At 43.2% G+C, this 20,337-nt stretch overlaps 3 protein-coding genes across 3 annotated transcripts; 1 reads left to right on the top strand and 2 right to left on the bottom strand.

Moving 5' to 3' along the window:
• Positions 1 to 271: 271 nt before the first annotated feature.
• On the bottom strand, positions 272 to 5,389 carry PCOAH_00005980 (Uncharacterized protein; the record flags this gene model as incomplete). Its single annotated transcript, XM_020057409.1, has 5 exons — positions 272 to 395; positions 576 to 657; positions 825 to 891; positions 1,054 to 1,434; positions 1,547 to 5,389. The coding sequence occupies 5 exons, from the start codon at positions 5,387 to 5,389 to the stop codon at positions 272 to 274; spliced, it is 4,497 nt and encodes a 1,498-aa protein (XP_019912900.1).
• Positions 5,390 to 8,424: 3,035 nt separating this feature from the next.
• On the top strand, positions 8,425 to 11,071 carry PCOAH_00005970 (Uncharacterized protein; the record flags this gene model as incomplete). The annotated part of the gene is made up of 9 exons (XM_020057408.1): positions 8,425 to 8,554; positions 8,691 to 8,831; positions 8,990 to 9,176; positions 9,304 to 9,362; positions 9,498 to 9,661; positions 9,889 to 10,012; positions 10,140 to 10,399; positions 10,516 to 10,603; positions 10,716 to 11,071. 9 exons carry the CDS (start codon positions 8,425 to 8,427, stop codon positions 11,069 to 11,071), a joined length of 1,509 nt encoding a protein of 502 aa, XP_019912974.1.
• A 1,008-nt stretch (positions 11,072 to 12,079) lies between these two features.
• On the bottom strand, positions 12,080 to 19,342 carry PCOAH_00005960 (Sequestrin; the record flags this gene model as incomplete). Its single annotated transcript, XM_020057407.1, has 1 exon — positions 12,080 to 19,342. One exon carries the CDS (start codon positions 19,340 to 19,342, stop codon positions 12,080 to 12,082), a length of 7,263 nt encoding a protein of 2,420 aa, XP_019912951.1.
• Positions 19,343 to 20,337: the final 995 nt, after the last annotated feature.

The following is a 20,337-nucleotide window of genomic DNA, read 5'->3' as shown; positions in this document are numbered from 1 at the left end:
TATAGTGGGGGGGACTGCTCATGCATACATGCTCGCAGCTTGAGCATCTAAATACTGGCCGTGCGTCCGCGTATGGGAGGCGTTTCAAATGGGCACAAATCCGAATATACGAGGAATGTAAGAGAAACATAAGCAGTACAAACGCGGCGCTAGCACGTGCCTCTTGGAGCGCATCAAATAGCCGGTTGGTGTGGTGGTCCGAAGGGCGGAAAATCAAAGCGTCCTCTGGAGATGCTGCATATGTCTGAATAAACTGCCTACTCGCGAACCATCACGACTCATCAATCCTTTTGTGAACCAATTTGTGAATAAAACATAAGAAGTTCACGTAGCTGTATTCCTTGTCGGCTTTGTCTTCAACGCACAAAGATATGAGGTGTTCCTCAAGGTTGGACCTACAAGTGGGTGTAAAGTTTGCAATTACGTTTACGCTTTAATTTTTATGCACGGATATGTGCATCCTTTTGGGGGTGATGGTGGCTTCCCATTCCATGTTAAGTATCATCGCACCACGGGATCAGTTTCGTTCCTCGAAGTCACTCCATTCCGCTTATCCCATTTAGAGTCGAACTTACTTGGGGGCAACCATCACCAGGGGGACATACTTGTCGAAGTGATGAAACCTGGTCAGGTTCTTAATGATACGCTGAACTTTTTCTGCAAAAGCCGGGCAAAAATAAAATGAAATAAAATAAATAAAGCAAACATAGCATAGGATGACGTAATAGAGAAAAAGGGAAGACGGGTAAAAATGAAATCCTTCTTGCACTCCTCTCGTGAGCGGTTCACCAATTTTGTCGCGCTCATCAAACTTTAACACTCACGTGCGTTGTGGGTATCCGTCAGGTTCAGTTCATGGGCGTTTTTCTCCGTCGGGGTGTCTCCAACAATCTTCAAAAAGGGGGAAATAAACAAAATACACAAATGGTTGGTGTAGGTGTGGCGACGCGCGCTAGGAGTTAAGTAAACCCTAAGTAGGTACACTCCTGCTTAACGGCGCTACGCAATGCGGTTTGCATAATGCCACACAAGGCCACGTATTTTGGTACTCACCTCCTTGGCGAAATTTGCGTCGGAGTGAAACCCAAAGTAAAGGTAAAAGTGGGTGCAGGCATCGAGCAGGTAAATCCCATTGGAGTAAATTTTCTCCGCACTGGATGGTATCGTTTTGGGAATAAACAGATCGTCGTCCACATCCATCGAATCTATCTCGTTCGTTTTACCCTTTATGTGAATTACATACGTTACTGGGTATACGTACAAGAGGGAAGATATGATCGGCATGGAGAGGAGCTTTATCAAACTGTACACCTTGAGGTCATGTAAGATTTCCTTCTTCGTGACATTGTGTTTTAGAAGAGAGGAGGTAAAGAGCGGAAGTAACTTTAGCGTGTCCGGGAGGATTAGCTGGCCCGAGTGGGCCGATGAGGCGCACTGAAGAGGGGGAAGAGGAAAAGTGACATGAGGTAAGCGGCACGATGGCCCCATTGACTGCAGCGCATATTTACTTGCACCTTGTCATGTGCCCACCGGGAGTTGCACTTACATTTATCCGGTAGGAGAACAAAATGGCCGCCAAATTATCGATGATGATTTTGGAGTAATTATCATTATGGAGGATGTTGGTGCAGAGCTGCTTAATGAGGATGTTCATTAAGGCCTCTGCGTCGGTGTACCTAAAGACGGTACTTAGGGACGAGGTCAAATTCATGTGCGTCGTGTGAAGACGAACAAAGCGATCACCCCACAGGTTGGTATACATACAAGCGCACTGGAAATAAATTTGTTTTTTGCTCTCTGATATGTCCGAGTAGTTGAGTAAAAAGGCAAACGTCTGGTCATGGCGAATCTTGGGAATCCTAATCGTGTCGACACTGATAATAGAATTAAAATTGTTGTTACAACAGAACAACTTCTTCACCGACATGTGGTGTGAATATCTTAACTTCAACTCACAACAGTATCCAATATCTTCAGACGTTAGTGTGTCCATTATGCTCATGTATATCTCCTTGTAATCCTTCTGCCATAGGAAATTTTCTACAAACAGTATCTTGCCCCCCGTGTTTTGCGCAACATATTGTAGAGACGGAACACACACACGCACATTATTTGACGAAATGATGAAAATGTCTACACTGATGTTGTATGCGTATAAATCCAGAAGTAGCGAATCGTAAAATATTTTCTGTTTCACCTCCATAAAATTTTCTTGCAAGTCCTTTTTCAGTTCCTTAATGGAACCTAACCCACAATTGGGGGTCGTGGTGTAGAACATGCATATGCTACCCACCCCGTTTCGCTCCTTCAGCATGTCCATGGCAACTTTCAGTGCGCTGTTTCCGCAGGATCCGTACGACTGCATTGTTGTGCTCACCGATTTGATCGTATCTATTAAAGTGTTAATTTTGTCTATCTCTTCGACGCACCCGAAGAAGAGGTCCTCCAGCGGAAGGGGCAGAAACGGGTCATCCACGTCGCTCATCACGATCACCTGGTGGTTACCACTTTTGCTGCTACCACCCCGACCGGTGCTACCCCCCCCTTCCTGCTCGCCCCTCTTGCAGTGGTAAAAATAAATCGAACTGTTAAACGTAATGATGGCAATTTTCGTCCGAGGGCATTTCACATTCTGCACGGCGTATCTAATGCCCTCCAGGATGGTATACGTTATGTTGTTATAAATGGCATTATAGGAGCACTCCACAACGAAGACAAAATATGGCGACAACATATTCTTTACCTGAGGGTACTTCGCCAGCAAAGAATTTCTTCTCATTTTGGTGATATCCGGTTCTCCACTTTTTTCGAATAACAAATTTTTCATATCATGCAGGGTAAGATTCGCATTGTCCGTCACGTTATCCAAATTTTGCATAGGCTGATCATTCCCATAGGGGTGATTGGCTGGGTTAGTGCCCACTCGGTTGTTAACTACGCCATTATTGTTGTAACCGCTTTGGTTTTCATACGTGTTGTAACCTCCCATGCCTCCATAATTGGTATAACCACCTGAAAAAAAAGTTGCCTCCGCTGCGTCACCAAAAGCATTCGCGGTTGTGGGTTTATTAGCCCCTTTCGAATCACCTGCAACTAGCGAACTAGAAATGTGCTTCGTTAGAGACATAATCTTATTCGTAATCATGGACGCCGTTTGGTTAATATTTTTATTCAAAGAGGTATACGTCAATTTAAACTTATTAACGTTATGGTAATAAATGGGGGGGATCATAATATCGACACTACCCTTCAACAAAGGGGAAAGAGAATTCCCATGCTGGTTACTCTCCCTCTGTCCTATCTTCTCATTATACTGGTATATATCGAACAGTACATTTTCATTGATCAGAAAATCCGTGTCGCAAAAGACACATTGTACTGTGCTAGAAATATCCTCCAATATAGTTGCATGCAAATAACTTAGACATTTTGGACACCTCAATATTTCTACATTCTCTTCCTTATCGTTAATGATATCCTTCATATCGATTTGGTCTACCTTTTCCCCCTCGTTTAGGGATGCAAAAGGATTTACTATAATTCCAAAGGGAATCTGAGACAACTTTAACGTCTCGGAAAATAACGGAATCTGATACAAGGTGCTTTTCAAAAATCTGGGGTCTGCTTTCCCCGTGTCGATCGATATGTACGGTTGATAATACGACGGGGGGGAAATATACTTACACGTTTCGAATACTTTTAAATTTTTTTTTTTTTTTTTCTCCTGATAGTTTATTATAGGTCTTGGTATTTTGTTCATGTCTATACGATTAATCGTTTTTTTTATCAGCGTGTATATTTCTTCTCCTTTATCTGTTACCTCATTTTCGTCTTCACTTGAATTTTCGGAACTTGAACTTTCCACTGATTCTTCATCTGACTGTTCATACTTCTGTCTGTTCGTCCCACCATCTTGATGATCTTCCCTTTTTTCACTCCCCCTTGGGTTAGCAATTGTGGCAGGACTCCCTCCATATGACGCACTCCCGAATGGTCCACTGCCAAACGGGTTCCCAACGTTGCTTGCGTGGGCGCCATGAAAGTTCTGCGTATTCGGTTGATTAGCGGTGGGCAAATTACCGCTGGGTTGGTACACACTGTGCTGCTCCTTCGTGCTGCTAAGGGGGGCATTACTATAGGGGGGGTTACTATATGGGGTATTACTATATGGAGGATTGCTATATGGAGGGTTACTATACGGAGAGTTACTATATGAAGTATTACTATATGGCGGGTTAGTATACCCAGCGTTGCTATACGCAGCGTTGCTATACGCAGCACTACTATATGTAGCATTACTGTGCGGCCCGCCGCCCCATACGCCGCGCGCGTCCTGCTGCACCAGACTAACGTGGCCACTATCCGCCTGGCTGCCCAAACTGTTGGAAGGAACACCAGCAGATGCTGCATTGGGGGATCCGCCGTGGCTACTCCCATAGATTTGATACGTCCTTTCATTGGCCCTATCAAAAGTGGTTTTATCATTTGGGGCACCTCTCACCGAATTAACGTGCATAGCATTTCGTTGTGCATCACTTGTATTACACAGGGGGTTATTTGCCCCATGCAATATGTTATCACTTCGAGTGTAGCTAGCTAAGTTAGAACCCGCTTGAATGACGTGCCCCGATTCTGCTGCGCTGGATGCACTTAGCTGCTGAGCATTCTGTGCAGACAGCGGCTGATCATTACTACACGGAGCAGTAACCGCGTTATTCTCATTTGCAGGAGAAATTGTACTGTTCCCCTGTTTACTCTGCCATGTGGTTGTCCTGTATACATTCCCCTCATTCGGCTGACTATGAACATGCACACCCATGGGAACGTCACTACGAATGTTATTCCTGTCGTGTTGTCCACTTGGGTTGGTATAATTATATATAACATTGACTGGACCATTTTTATTGCTGTCCATCATTTGGTCATTCCTATTGGTACTTCCTGAATGATGGTACTGCGCGTGGGGGGGATTATCCTCCGCCCTCTCACTTGGTTCACCTAAATTGGGGTGACCCCCTAGATGGTTAACTGGATCCCCATTAGGGGCATTAGACTGTTGGTTACTCCTTTCACACGCTCCGGTTGGTTCGCCACGGTAGGCGTTTCCCACATTTTTTGAACTACTACTTGTGTTCCTATTCATATTCGCATTTTCGCAGCTGTTGTTGTGACTGCTGCTCGTGGTGACTTGACTCCCGTTTGCACTTAATGACATATTTGTTTTCTCCCCCTCTTGTGCGAATTTAAATTTATCGTTAAAATTCTCACCACGGGGTTGAAGAGAATAGTGAGAGGGGTGATAACTCCTTCCCTTTACCCCACTGTCACCGGTATTATTCCTTCCTGAGCGCACTTCTGCAGGTGCTTCTTCTTCTATTTGATTATTCATATTGTTAGGTAGCTATCTAACGTATAAATTTTTTGCACTTTTTATTTTTTATCACTTCATCACTTTGCTAATTTCCATCATTTGTTATTCGATTTTTGCTAAGTTGATTCGTTCTGAGGAGTACTACTCCAACTTGGGGGCACCTATGCGGTCTTGTTCTTTTTCTTGCCTTTTCTGCCGTCCCTGATCTGTTTCCCCTTGTGCTGCCTAGACCCTTTACGTCAGATACTACAACGGAGTAGTCTCAAGCGGTCTCTTAAAAAATGGCTGCGGTTGATGGGGCAAACGGGGGACCACCAAAAAAAAAAAGGGACACACGAAAATACGTGCGTGTTTGTAGGCGCAATGCCCGAATGAAACCTTCTGCTGAGAAAGCGACTCGTTAAAGCAACATTTTGCAGGCTGGGAGCTTCCCAGCGGTGGGCGCTTCTGAACAGTGCTATCCCTGACTGGAGCCTCCCCCCTCAGCTGTGTCATCACATGTAAAGAGGCCACGTCCAGGTACTCCCTCCAACGCATCCGTGAAGCTGCTTTTTTATTTATTTTTTTCTCTCCTTCACTCCCTGGCTTCTAAGAATGGTCCCCCTATCATTACTAATAAATATTCCTAAGTGTTGCTACAAAAAAATTAATCAGTGGAAAATTATTGCCTAATAAATATGCCAAATTATTTGACCAATCAGGCGGATGGATCATCTGTGGAGTTCTCTGGAGGAAGAACTGTTCACGCGATTTTCCTGCTCACGTTTATGTACATATATAAGTGCATATATATATATGTACACTTATATGCGCTTCTTTTCGCTGTGTATCTTTGCTTTTTTTTTTTTTTTTTTAGTATTTTTTTTTTTTTTTTTTTTTTTTTGGCACTACTGCCTTTGGAATAATTTACACGATCGCTTGGTTGACTCGGTCCAAGGTAGGCAAATCCACTGTGGGGTGGCTGCGACGTAAACATATGCTCGTGCCTTTCTCACCTATACGCAGGGTTTATCATATACATTCGCATAAGCGTATGCCGTGCCAGTTTGGCATAACACATATGTAACATATGTACATATTTATACCTCCTTACGCAGCTACATTATGCGCAAGGCGCCTCCTATGCGGATATCTTTTTTTTTCCCCTTTTTTTTACATTCGCTGTCATTATAGCTGGGAAATAATCATCCTTCTCAGGCGCAACAACATAAAAGGAGTGGAGAAAAAAAAAAAAAAGTTAAAAGTTAAAAAATGGGAAGATAATATGAATAAAGCCGGAATAAATATAAGAATGCGCGAGGAAAAATAACACAAATGGGATGTATTCTCATATGCCTATAAAACCGTCACATGGTGAAATGAAAAGAATGCTCTTAAGTTTTGTGCCTCTCAGGGTGATTACTGTGATTATTTTGCTATTGCTATAGCTACTGTTTTTTTTTTTTTTTTACCTCATCTGCTGATCAGTTAGCTCCTTAAGGAAGGTGTCATTCTACGGCTTCTGCCAAAGCGGCCTCCTCCCACAAAAGAAACGACAAAAATTGCACGCAAAACTGCTAAATCCTCAAATGTGCAAAAGGCGGAGAATAGCGCCAACAGGTTTTGACTCGTTAATCCTACTTCATCGCGCCATTTGTTGAGCCACCTACAGGTCTGTTCCCATGCACAAACGCCCTTACATAAACCGATCGAATGCATATTCCACAGACGCACCCCTGAGTTGCAACGAATTGTGAGGTCTACATCATTTACTGGGATATGGCACAACTCGCAGGAGTCGCCACAAAGGTATCCCCTCCCAATTGGCCCATTACAAAAAAGGTCGCATAGGTTTTTAGTAAGAAGTTCCCTATATGTCGAATAGACAAATGGAATAAATTGAAAAAAAAAAAAAAAAAAAAACTTGTGATTTTGTCCCCCCATTTAACCTTTCTCCCATGTACCTATTCCTTTTTCGCTTATCGCTGCTTCACCATTGTGTCCGTATCACCCAAATTAGCGAAACCTCCCAGTTGAGAGTTAGCATCGAATCCCGTGCGGTTAGCTGGCAACCCCAGGCACAAACCAGTCAGCCACACTGGGGAATTTTTCGGTCGGATGTTCCAATAATAAGGGAGTTCCCTTCCGAACAGGTGGCATCACGCAGGCAATGAGAAAAAAACATGAACAGTTGGGCGCCTAACCTATTTGTGAAAAAGGTTGAGCCGTCTTTTTTTACAGACACGTGGTGGAAGCCGACACCCCACACAAGGTGCCACGTCGAAATGGTAAAAAAGGAGGGATGGCAAATTTTGCGGAAAAATTGTCCACATTTTCGTAAATTCCTCCAATGGGGATCCCGGACAGAATATGTCGAACCGCGCCTTTGGCAAAATCCTCATCAGCGTTAAGAAAGCGAAAAAAAAAAATATAAAAATGTACCCACATTGGCGGAAAAAAAATTAACACATATATGTCCGCCCAAGGGTGAACAAATCCAAAAACGGTTAGCAGAAAAAAAAAGAGGTGCAATATTGTGACTAAAGAAGTGCCATTCTGCATGTGCAGCATTTATGGCGCGAAAAAATGACGGCGTAGATTCACGCAAAATGGGGAAAAAAAAATGAAAACAAAATAAAACAAAAAAAATAAAATAACAAAATAACGAATCAGAACTGTTCTGTTAACTAAAAAGTCACACAGAAAAAAAATAATAAAAAAAAAACATAAACATAAGCAGAAACAGAAACGTCTATGGCACCCTCAAATGTGTAACTTCTTTGTGGCATTCCTTTTCAGTCAAGTTGATTTGTTCGCAAAACATTTCCAACTGATAGACTACTAAAATGAATTGCGCCCTTCATCGGAGTGAGTCGTGGTGGAGGATAGCTACGCATGCATAATTACACGGAGGAAAATATTTATACATGTGTCTGCACGCAACTACGCGCCTATTTGTCATCTTCGTAGAGACATCCCTTCAGATGTGCACCCCCACACGGAAAGACCACCTAAAATAGATAAGCACAAAGTAGCAAACGACTACAAATCCTGAACTGGAAAAGAAGAAGCCAATGTTCGGAACAAAATTCATATTTAACCTTTTTAAGAACAAATTTAATAGCATATCGAAAAGATGCGTAAAATATGTCATAAAGAGTTACAAAAGGACCTGCCCGCACATCAGCGACTTCGAGCCGTTCGGTATGTAGGGAGTTGCCTGCGGTGGGAAATGGAAACAGGACATCGCCATATTGACATATTGCTACACCGCCGGAGCAACGACCTACCGGTGCGTCTGCCCACCTCTTTACCAACTGTTTCTTCCCCCCCTTTGCAGCCTCCATGTACTACTTCAGCGGGCTGCACAACTACAGGACCTTCTACTTGCTCGTAAAAATCAACGAAATATTTAACATAAATAAGTACAAACATATATACATCATTTTCAGCACGGACAAATATGATTTCCAAACGGATGGTAATGGGAACGATTCCCCTGGGTGAGCGGGACGTGCCCCTCGGATGCATCTTCAGCGTGATGGGACTGTTTCGTAATTGCACTGCCACGCAACAGAGCCTCCTCACCAATGATCCCCTGATTAACCACCCCCTTTGCTTAACTTCCCTACCTGGCAGAAATACCCACCAACAAGAAAAACAGAATACATATCGACCAACGAGTGGACATAAAAATCAGGCAGTGCGATGAAACGCTCAAAGTCGACCTGTTCACGACCAAATTAACGAAGAAGGTCCACATTGGACAGATTAGCATAGACATAAATTCGAGCGTCATCAACAAGTCCTTCCCTAAAAACGAGTGGTCAGTTCATGGATGGCTCTACCCCAGAGCTTGCGCATGCTTAGGCATCTCAGAATATATGTGTATACCCGTATACAGCCTTGTAGAACAAACCTCCCCCATTTCCTTTTCACCCGAATCTGTCCAGGTTCGTGTGCTTCAAGGATGGGCAAGAAATATGCAAAGTGCAAATGTCCTTTTACAAAAGTTAGTCCCCCCGCAGATATGTGACCACACATATATGAGGAAACGTACTCTCACGTATGCATGAGTTATGATGGTCACGGAATTAACCCACACACAATTACGGTTAGCCATTTCCCCCCCTTCTCACCACCGCAGTTCAGAAATATGCGTGCCCTAACGAGTGCATGTTCATACAGGACGGACTCGAACTATGGAAAAACAAATCCAAAAGTCCCAACAAGAAGAATATTAACCTGCAAAATATTCACAAGGAGTTCTATGACGATGATAAGAATTTGTCCCTAATAGATGCGGACACGGTACACAGGGGGGAAAAAACAAAAAGGAGAAAATGAAAGCGAAGGGGATAACTCCACATGGGGTTTTGCCCCACCGCTTCCACGACCATAGAAAACATATTCACATGTCCGCCCGTGACAGACTCATTACTCCTGACTAGGCAACCACCCCTTAGCAAAAAGAGAAAAACCTCATAAACACCATCCACGTGTTCGCTTTATCATTTTATTTTTCCCCCTTCCTGTAGGACATAAACGATATAAGTCTGATGCAGAAACTGATGCTGATGAGCTTCGTGCTAGAACAAGAAATCTGCGTGTTCGATTTTTACGCATACGTGCCGAAGTACATGTCGGCGAAGGAGATAATGGGTGCGTCGCACTGTGCACGCATTTGTCCATATATCGGTTGTGCTAAACCTGTTTTTGCTGCATCCCGCTACGCCCAATTTCGATTATTTGCCCACATTGAAATGCCGTTTTTCCCCACACCCTGCAGGGGAGTGGTTCCTGTGCTTCCTCTGCTTCAAGGACGGCAAAGAAGAAGAAGTGATTAACATCGAGACGATAATCGAGCGAAACATTCATCGAGACATAAACATCCCCATGTTAAATATATTGAGAATCGTGGTTGATAGTAAAAACAATACCAATGCAAATATTATGTACACGTATGAGAATGAGAAGTACAATTTGAGCATTCACTCGGAGCATAACCTGTCCTACATCATCGATGCTATAACGATTTTTACCAACGGGGTAGGATTAGGGGGAGCGTCAAAATGGTGCATCCGTGGCGCACATATACCGTTAGAGCAAAGAAAAAAGAGTGCACTCACGCATGCACATGTTTGCATTATCCATGCCCCCTTCAGCTAAAACTCCTCAAAGAATCTTGCGGAGAAAAATTGGAGCTGCGGAAAAAAATGATATTGCAAGAAAGCAACATGAAAAAATTGATGGGTAAGCCAAACGGAAATGTGTGAACCACTCTACAGTAACGGTGCAAAGTTGTATCGTGCATGTGCGCATATCACTGCATGTTTATTCCCCCCACATATACACACTTGTGTAGGAAAAAGACGACTGGCCTCCCCCAGGTTCAGACGCAATATCCCCAAAAGTGCCCACAAAATGATGAGCGAAATGTATGTACAGAAAGACAGCCTTGAAACAACAGCAGGGGAAAGGGACGATTTTATGAATGACGTTTTGGAGGAAGAGCCTCTCAGCGGTGCGTCAGTAGGACCGATTGAATATGAGAAAGGGGTATACCCAGAGAAAGCAGCAGATGGGTCGAACGCTGCAGACGGTGAGAAAGATCCTTCCCCAAATAATACACTACCGAACGGGTATTCACACATGATGGAACACGGAAAGGGAGAGCCACCCCCAAATGGATCTGCCATAGAGGCGGCACAAGACACTTAAAACCAAAGAACCAAATGCCTTAAAAACGCACAGACTGGGCGATAGACCTCCACTCTGTTAGGAAATGAAAAAGATTTGGCTGTCCATAAATTCAACTGCTGCACATTTTATGTGAACTCGGAGCAGTTTTCACCTGAACGGTGTCGGTGCAATGCACTCTACGTGTTCCTCGTATGCAGGTGTGGGCTGCCTGCGTATATTTACTCTATACGCCCTGCAAGCCGATTAAATATGGGCTTCAAAGGAGGATCCGCTCGGTCTGTACTTGTGATATCACTTGTGATTGTCTTTTCATTTGTCATAGTTTTTTTTTTTTTTTTTTTTTTTTTTTTTTTACATTTTTCAACGCATCACTCTTGGCAGATTTTGCCACATTTACCGTCTTCGCAACTTACGTCACGAATTCGTTCTCTCACGCGTGCACAATATAGACGCACGAATAGGTGATGAAAGGTGTGTAAGCATTTCACGCCATGTGTTGTAAGTGCCCGACGCAGAATGCGCACGCCTGGACACACTTTACCCCCATGGGTGCTAAAAAAGGAAAAAATAAGTGCCTCATCTAAAAGTGATCTCATCTAAATATGCACATATGCGATAAAAGGTAGACATTTCGCAGTCGTGCAAATGCCCTTACTCTATGAGCAACTCTGCAGAGGACAATGCACGAAATGGGAACCAGCGGTCGCTCCATTCAGATGGACAAAGCTGGTTAGTGCACATGAAAAGAGTAGTATGCGTGGTTATGAAGAGGGAAAAAAGGATAATCTCCTTTGATACCTGCACTTTTGCATGCGAAATGGGGTTTTCCCCATGGTATACTAATCCATGTTTTAAACCACATAGTTTTTCGCATCGCAAATACCCGTGCAAGGTAGTGATCATCCTGGTGTGGTATTTTTCCTTCTTTGAGTTGAATGAAAAATGTGATGAGGTTGTTTCGCTCGACAGAACGCACTCGTCTTTGTCTCTCTGATTCGTTCGGATGGTCCGCCTAATTCGCTTGGATCATTTCGTTTGCAGCTTCTCTCTCATTCTTTTTCTCATCCTTTTTTTCCTCTTCCCGTTGGAACTTTTGCTCCCCTGTGGTTCAACATTTTGTGCGTTTTTCGCCTCGTTCTTCTGGTCTTCTCCCCCTTTATCTGATATTTTTCCCTCACCTATTTCACCACTCATCCCGTCAGTTTCCTCCTTAGGTGGGTCTAATCCTTCCTTTGAATCCTCCACCTGTTTACTTAGTCCCTCAACTTGATCAACCTTATCTGCACCACGTCGTTCTGCAGATTGTTCGTCCATGATTCCTTCGAGATGTTCCTTTTTCTCTCCATTAGGTTGTCCCCTGTGCTTGTCACCCTCATCAGCACGTGAATCGCTGCCCTGTTTTCCATCTTTGGCACTATTCGCCCGTTTCTTTTGCGCCTCTCGCTTCACCTCTCTCCGTGGTCGTCCTTTTTCCTGTGATGGTTGTTCACCAGAGCGTGAATCCTTCGCATCGCGTCTTCGTTTTCTCATCAGTATGTATTCGTCTTCTGCATATAATGAGTCTCTTCCGTCGTCCTCCTTCTCCCCACTGGGGTCGTCACCAGAATCGCTTATCTCTCCATCGATTGTATTATTCGTTTCATTTTTCTGCACTTTGCTGAATGCTTGGTTGTTGAAGTCGCGCATGTCCTTCCCGTCCTTATCAAACTTTCCATCCTTCCGATCATCCCATTCTATCCATTCCCCAACGCCTTCTTCATCCTGCTCCTCATCGATCAGCTCGTCTTTTCCCTCTTCATGTATATCCTTCTCCCCCTCTAGAGGGTCCACCCCGTCTTCAACATCCACGTTCTTCTTCGCGTCTACCACTTCGGGCTCCCTAACCACAGGAGGGAAGAACTCCTTAAACAGTTTGAGCGATTTGTTCACATTCTCATGTTTATTCCCTTTCTCTTCATAAACGACTGAGATCACCTTAGGGTGGGGGAGCCCCCGATCCCCTCCATCCGTCTTTTTCATTGCCCCCAACTGTGGAAGCATCAGCTTAACATTTTTAGATTTGTTAATGACAGTAATGGTTTGGGACTCTCCAGCATGCATGATACTGTCCTTCAGATCAACGCTTCCGTCTAGGGGCTTATATTTGGAGGGTGCGTTTTCATTCATGAGGCTGTCCAAGTCGAGAAGGAAGTCTCCATTGGCATCATCCTCGAGGCTGCTATACGGATCGGTATGCGCGTCATCGTAGGGTTCTCCATACGGATCAGCATACGAATCGGTATACGCATCTGTGTACTCATCGTCATATTCCTGTGTGTCAGCTTCGCCATCCAAGTCGGTATAGGCACCTCCAGCAGAGTCACCTTCCTCCCTGTAGGTATCCTCCAGGGGCACCTCCTCAACATATTCACCCTTGAATTTGTCGCCAAATCGTTGGATGACGTCATAACTCACGGTCGACAGCCCCATATTCTTTTTGAAGAAAATGCTGTTTATTCCTTCCTTGTGTTTGGGGTTAATGTTGGAGATGAAGTTCTTCTTTGCCATGTCCTGCGTGTATTCGGTGGAAGCAGCCCCTTTCTTACCCCCACCGTGTGCATCCCTATCACTGTCGTAGTTTTTTCCCCTATGTGAGCTTCTCTTTTCTAGGATAAGATTCATATCTTCCTTAGCAGCGCCCTTCTTCTTTTCCACCCCTTTGACAAAATTTACCTTTTCTTCAGACTCCCCTAGGTGACCACCTTTACTACTCAAATGCGCGTCTTGGCTGGGTTGCACTTTTATAATTATCTTTCCAGAATACATGATGCTGTTATCCTTATAATAGTTGCAGTAGCATGCAATAGTTTTGCTCTCACTGAACTTGTCCACTTTTATATACCTCGTATGGTTTGCTTCAATCTGTCCAGCCAACATATTCGAACTTGGGAAGGGAAAACTGCCGGGCAAAATATCCATCACGTTCTGATTTTCATTCACATGCTCAAAGCAGTATGGAGGATCAGTCATAAAAAAGGCTCCTTTGGATACACCTTGGCTCATCAGATTGTCTTCCTTTTTCTCACTGGTCATGTTATAACCGTCCAGAGTGTGCTTTTCCTTTTTGTCCATTCTGTAGTAAGGGGGTCCACATTGAAATCCCACAATTTCGTTAAACGCATTTATCACACACTCGTTGTTGCTACTGTTTTTTTCATTCATGATTATCTTCCTGGTTAGGAATGACTCCCTCTCTGCATACTCCTTGTGAAATACGTTTCCTTCCTTCACTTGAAAGGAGCATCCTTTCGTTTTGCTTAAATTTTTCTTCAAATAAATTTTCACAGGGTATGACTCAGTTCGACTGACGTGACCCTCTCCATCCACCATTCCATGATAAGACTCACTTCTAAAAAGGCAATGCAAAAATGTGTCTTCTGGGACAAAGGAAGGCACAAGTAATCTCATATACCCATCGTTGTTTTTAAAACCTGTTAAAGAACCGGGGAGTAGTTCTTCTATTTGCTTTATATGTCTATGGGCATATTCATTTCCCCGTGATGAGTTATGCTTGCTGCTAAACCAGGTGGCGTAGCAGTCCATGTAATCACGGCTGCCTTTAGGATGTCGCACTCCTTCTTGCTGCTTCATTTTTACTATACTAAATGGGCTCGGATTGATAAAGTAGTAGTTGCCCCTTCTGTATATGTAAGCGCTTTCGCTGAACAGGTGCTTGTAACTGGCATGCTTGTGAGTAGCAGCCTGACTGGAATGATCCCCATAATTCCCGTATTTTCCGTAGTTAGACAAACTGGAAGACTTCAGGGAATCTCCCCACTCACCGGAACTGCCCTTAATAAGGCGCTTCAACTTATTCGCCTTTCTATCAGGAGCCGAACCGACATAATCACCAGCAACCTTATTCAACGATTGGGTCGTTTCGTTTATGTTACATGAGTAGTACTTACCCTTATTTGTTTCGATCTTCTTTAATTCTTCCTCTTCTTCTTCCTCTTCATCATCCGCTTCATCTTCTTCTTCCTCCTCTTCATCTATATCGTACTTTTTAAATCTGGGTGACATATCCACCTTTTCACTCGAACTTCGGTCCTCTCTTCCCTTTTCTGTCTCCGACGCTGCCTTCACTCCTTTGGTGCTGTATCCACTAGACATTTTTTCCACATCACCCGTCAGATATTTAGACAATCTTTCCTCTTCCTTCCCTTCCCCCTTATATCCCACTTCGCTCTTTTGCAGCCCATCTGTAGAGGACAAAATAGCACTTGATAAAAGTACACCTTTTCTATCATCAGTAATATTTCCGCCATTTCCTTCACCCCCTTGGTCACCTCCATCTGATCCACCAAACACTCCTGTGCCTAATTCATCTGATCCGTTGATGATCTTATTTGGTTGGTCCATTTTTGATAAAAGACTAGGTTGTCTAGTACTCGATCCTTGACCATCACGTTTTCTATGTGTTGTACTTCCCTGATTTCCACTTGTCTCAATGACACTTTCCCTACCTACAATTCTTTCATTTTCCTTATCTGGCCCATCGTTCGTACAATCTCCTGACGAACCTTCTTGAGCCAGAATCCTCAGCTTTCTACTGTTAAAACCATTTCCATTGTAGTTTCCAGTAGATTCATTTCCCTGACCTCCATTCCCCTTAATTACACTTTCCCTAGTTTTATTTCCATCATTTTCTCCTCCATCTGAATCATAATCTGTACCATCCTGTGATGAATCTTTTTGTGTAAGAATCCTAAATTGCCTACTATTTGTGTTAGTTCCATTGTCGTTTCCATCAGACTGAGTTCCCTGATTTTTCCTTCCTTCACTTCCTTCATTTTCCTTATCCTCTGATCCGCCTGTTGATGAATCCTTTTGTGCAAGAATCCTAAATTGCCTACTATTTGTGTTAGCTTCATTGTTGTTTCCATCAGACTGAGTTCCCCGATCTTTACTTCTCGAACTTAAATCTAATGGACCTTCTTTTCCACCTGAATCATCGTTTGTATCACGTGATGATGAATCCTTTTGTGCAAGAATCCTAAATTGCCTACTATTTGTGTTAGTTCCATTGTCGTTTCCATCAGACTGCGTTCCCTGATTTTTCCTTCCTTCACTCCCTTCATTTTCCTTATCCTCTGATCCGCCTGTTGATGAATCCTTTTGTGCAAGAATCCTAAATTGCCTACTATTTGTGTTAGTTCCATTGTCGTTTCCATCAGACTGCGTTCCCTGATTTTTCCTTCCTTCACTCCCTTCATTTTCCTTATCCTCTGATCCGCCTGTTGATGAATCCTTTTGTGCAAGAATCCTAAATTGCCTACTATTTGTGTTAGTTTCATTGTTGTTTCCATCAGACTGAGTTCCCCGATCTTTACTTCCTTCACTTCCTTCATTTTCCTTATCCTCTGATCCGCCTGTTGATGAATCCTTTTGTGCAAGAATCCTAAATTGCCTACTATTTGTGTTAGCTTCATTGTTGTTTCCATCAGACTGAGTTCCCCGATCTTTACTTCCTTCACTTCCTTCATTTTCCTTATCCTCTGATCCGCCTGTTGATGAATCCTTTTGTGCAAGAATCCTAAATTGCCTACTATTTGTGTTAGTTCCATTGTTGTTGCTTCCATCAGACTGAGTTCCCTGATCTCCACTTCCGCCCATTCCATTTCCTCCATTTCCATGTCCTACACCTCCTCCAATTGGTTGCCCCCCAATCTTGACATCATTATAGGGAAATTCTTGGTCACCATCAACCAAGATCCTAAAGCGTCTAATATTCGAGGAACTTCCACTACCAACACTGCCTCCACTTTCCCCTCCATCCGCGTTGTAATTTGTATCATCCCATGGAGAAACATCTTCCATCAGAATCCTAATCCTTCTACAGTCTGAGCAATTGTTATTATCAGTTTCTCCATTATTTCCTTGTTCAGATCCTGTTCCTCCATGTCCCCCTGCTCCACCTGGCATGATTTTGAGTTTACCATCGGATGATTGACCCACTTCTGCTAAATTTCTAGGCCTTCTATAGTGAGACAAGAGTCTTTCCTTTTTTTCTTCATTTTCACCATCTCCGTTTCCGTTACTTCCCCCACTTACATCTACTTCATTTCCCTTTTCTGACCCATGGCCTTTTCCATCTAATGATGAACCTTCCTCTGTCAGAACTCTGAACCCTCTACATTGAAATCCGAACGTATCATTTGTCCTTCCTTCCTTCGTATCATCCTCATTTGCGCTACTACCCTCATTTCCTCCACCTGACTCATACTTCTCATCATCTGGTGATGAACCATCTTGTGCCAGAATCCTAAATTGTCTACCATTCGAACCATTTCCCCTGTTGCTTCCATCAGACTCTTCTCCTTCATCTCCATTTTTCGGAGTTTTAGTATCATTAAATAGACTATCTGATTCATAGTTTCTTCCATCTGATGATGAACTTTTTTGTGCAAGAATTCTGATCCTCCTACTGTTAGGGACGACTGCATCACCCCCCTCTCCTCCATTTTTATCATCCCCATTTCCTCCACTTCCGCCACTTCCCTCAAGTCCATCTATCTCCAAATATACATCACTTCCGTCTGGACTGTCCGCTAGAATCCTAAATTGCTTACCATTCGTGCCACTTCCATCATGGCTTCTGATTCCATCTCCATCATATCCATTCATGTCTGAAGAATCATCATCTGGTGAAAAATGTTCTTGTAGAATTGCAAGCTGTCTACTGTTCCGACCACATACACCATTGACTCGCTGATTCTTTCTTCCTTCTGCACCCTTTCCCATTGCAGAGGAATAGGACCTTTGATCCTGCTCTAACAGGATTCTAAACTGTCTATACCCCTTACTACTTGCACCATCCTTCCCTCTTAATATTTCGTCGTTTGCTCTTATTCCATCGATGTTATTGGTCGAACGACTCTGTTTCTTATCATTCTCCTGCAAGATTCTGCATATCGATCTTTTAGGTTCTTCCTTTTCATTTTTGTCATTTTCCTGTTGTTCATCTGTCTTATATTTTTCATCCTTATCCTTGTCCTCAATTTTGGAATTTCCTTCTGACAATATCCTGCAATTAATACATTCTTTTTTTTTTTCTTTTTCTTCTAGCTCCGTTTCATAATTTGGCATAATTTGGTACATATATTGAGGTGACAACAACCTGCATATTCTTTTCTTCTTATTATCTTTCTCCGGGGGATGGTGTACTGTATAACCATCTTGCAAAGGCGTGTTCTTCTTGGCGTCATCGTCATCCTTGCGTCTATCATCTTTCCCCTTATCCCCCTGGCCGTCCTTATTGCCCCCTTTGACCAGCGGTATTTCGTCCGATAACCTTCTGCCTGACATTTTCGATGACATGCCCCTGATGCTTCCTCCCAAGGGGTCAATTTTGCACCTCATTCTATCCCATGTTGATTTGTGATCCAGTTCATGTGTTCCTTTTTCTAGCCATTCGTCCAGAGTGATTCTGCCATTTGTTATGCCCTCACTATTAATAATTCCGACACGGTCAGAATGGGAGTAGTGAAAAGGGAACAATTCTCCATCTGTGGTTAAGTATCCATTTGGAGGAAGCACATAAGGATGATAAAAAAATTTGTTGTAAATTTTATCTTCATCCATAAATGTATATGCACCACCGTCGGCTAGGTTTCCAGGGGGGGGAAAAAAATTCGATCTGTGCGTGCCCCCTCTAGTGAGAAAAACTTCCAACACACTGGCTAGCTTACGTTTCACTTGTGCACATTCGTCAAGCAATTTAAAGAAGTGAGAGATAATTCGGTTTACAATTTTCCCACCCAGCATGGGTGCATTTTTCTCTTTTCCATTTTTGTAAAAATCGTCCTTATCACTGCATGCACAGTTGTTCTTCTTTGCCCCGACTCGCGCTGATGCAACCGGCTTAGCGCAACTTTCCCCCCCGTGGGAGGTCACCCCATTGTAGCACAAAGTAAGGTTACTTTGGTCGAGTGCCCATACTTCGCCACCCTTCTTTTTATTCCGTTTGATATAACCATTTACACTTAACGCATCCTCCTTAGGGCAATTCTGGGGTACACCGCTGCTACTACTGTGCAATGGGAACCCTGCTGGAAAACTGGTCAGTGTTTTCCGCTCATGGGTGCGCCCTCCTAAGTAGTGCCCTAACGCATCTGCTTGCGGTTTCGCAAAAGAACTGGTGCGTTCATTTCTGTGCCCTTTTTTTATGGAATAATATTCCAAGTACTTAACCGCGAGAAGAAAAAAAGAAATTAGCGTCACCCTTTTCAGGTATGCAGTATCCCACATGGTTTCACGCAAGTAGAAGAAGAGAGGAGTTTTACAAGAAAAGGATTAAGATTTAGAGTTTAGTTTTTTCGTTCAGATGTTTTTTTCATATGATTTGTTCAATTGTTCAATGGTTCAATTGTTTTGTTGTTTTGCTACTTGGCCTCTTGCAATTTTTTGTTCCTTAATGTGTAAAGTTTTACTTAAAAGAAATTGTCAACTGACGGCTTCAACTTTTTTTCTTTTTTGAATGATACATTTTTTTGCCGATTTAATGTGTATTCATTTAACAATTTTACGTGAACCAGTTTTGCCAATCCATTTGACACAACCTTGCATGTGCATCCGTTTGACACACGATCGACCACGTCGTTGCTTCTCAGATGTGGTTCCACTTGCCAGAGCCCTTCGCTCAAGTCTCGTAATTACACGATGGAGCGATTTCGTGCCATTGGTACTGTGTAGACACTTAAAGGAAAAAACCTAGGGGCTCATCAGATAACCCCAACTTAGAACAACCACTAAGAGGATTTCCTCAAACGCCTCCATTTTTCACGGAAGAATAAAACAAGTTAAGCAGAAAAAAAAAAATGATCAACGGGGAAATGTGCATGCAGCGTTTCTAAATGTGCATACAACAGTTTAACGCTCGGCAAAGAAGGTGGATGCGGGTGAGGAGCTTTCCTATTTAAGATTTATAAAAAGGCCACTCGACACTACCCCCCGTCGATTATCAAATCGTTCCTTTTGCAAAGCGCTTAAGAGATTTCCTTTCATATTATTGAATTTTTTAAATGACCACATTGTTTCACTTATTGTATGATCGTGGAAGGGCACTCTCAATATGCGGTCATCCGAAGAATTGTTCCTTTTGCCATTTTTCACGACTTTTTTTAAGAGCCCCTTATTCCATGCACGATCGATTCGCCACCATTTGGATGTCTCCTCAACATTCTGTGCCCCCTCTGTGATGCTCCCATTTGCCTTCAGCAATTCTAACGTTTCACGAGGCACAT

Source organism: Plasmodium coatneyi, chromosome 3 (genome assembly GCF_001680005.1).
Source record: "Plasmodium coatneyi strain Hackeri chromosome 3, complete sequence".
In the NCBI taxonomy this organism is placed as follows: Eukaryota; Apicomplexa; class Aconoidasida; order Haemosporida; family Plasmodiidae; genus Plasmodium; species Plasmodium coatneyi.
Note: the sequence above shows the minus strand (reverse complement) of the source record. Positions and strands in the feature narration are given on the sequence as shown.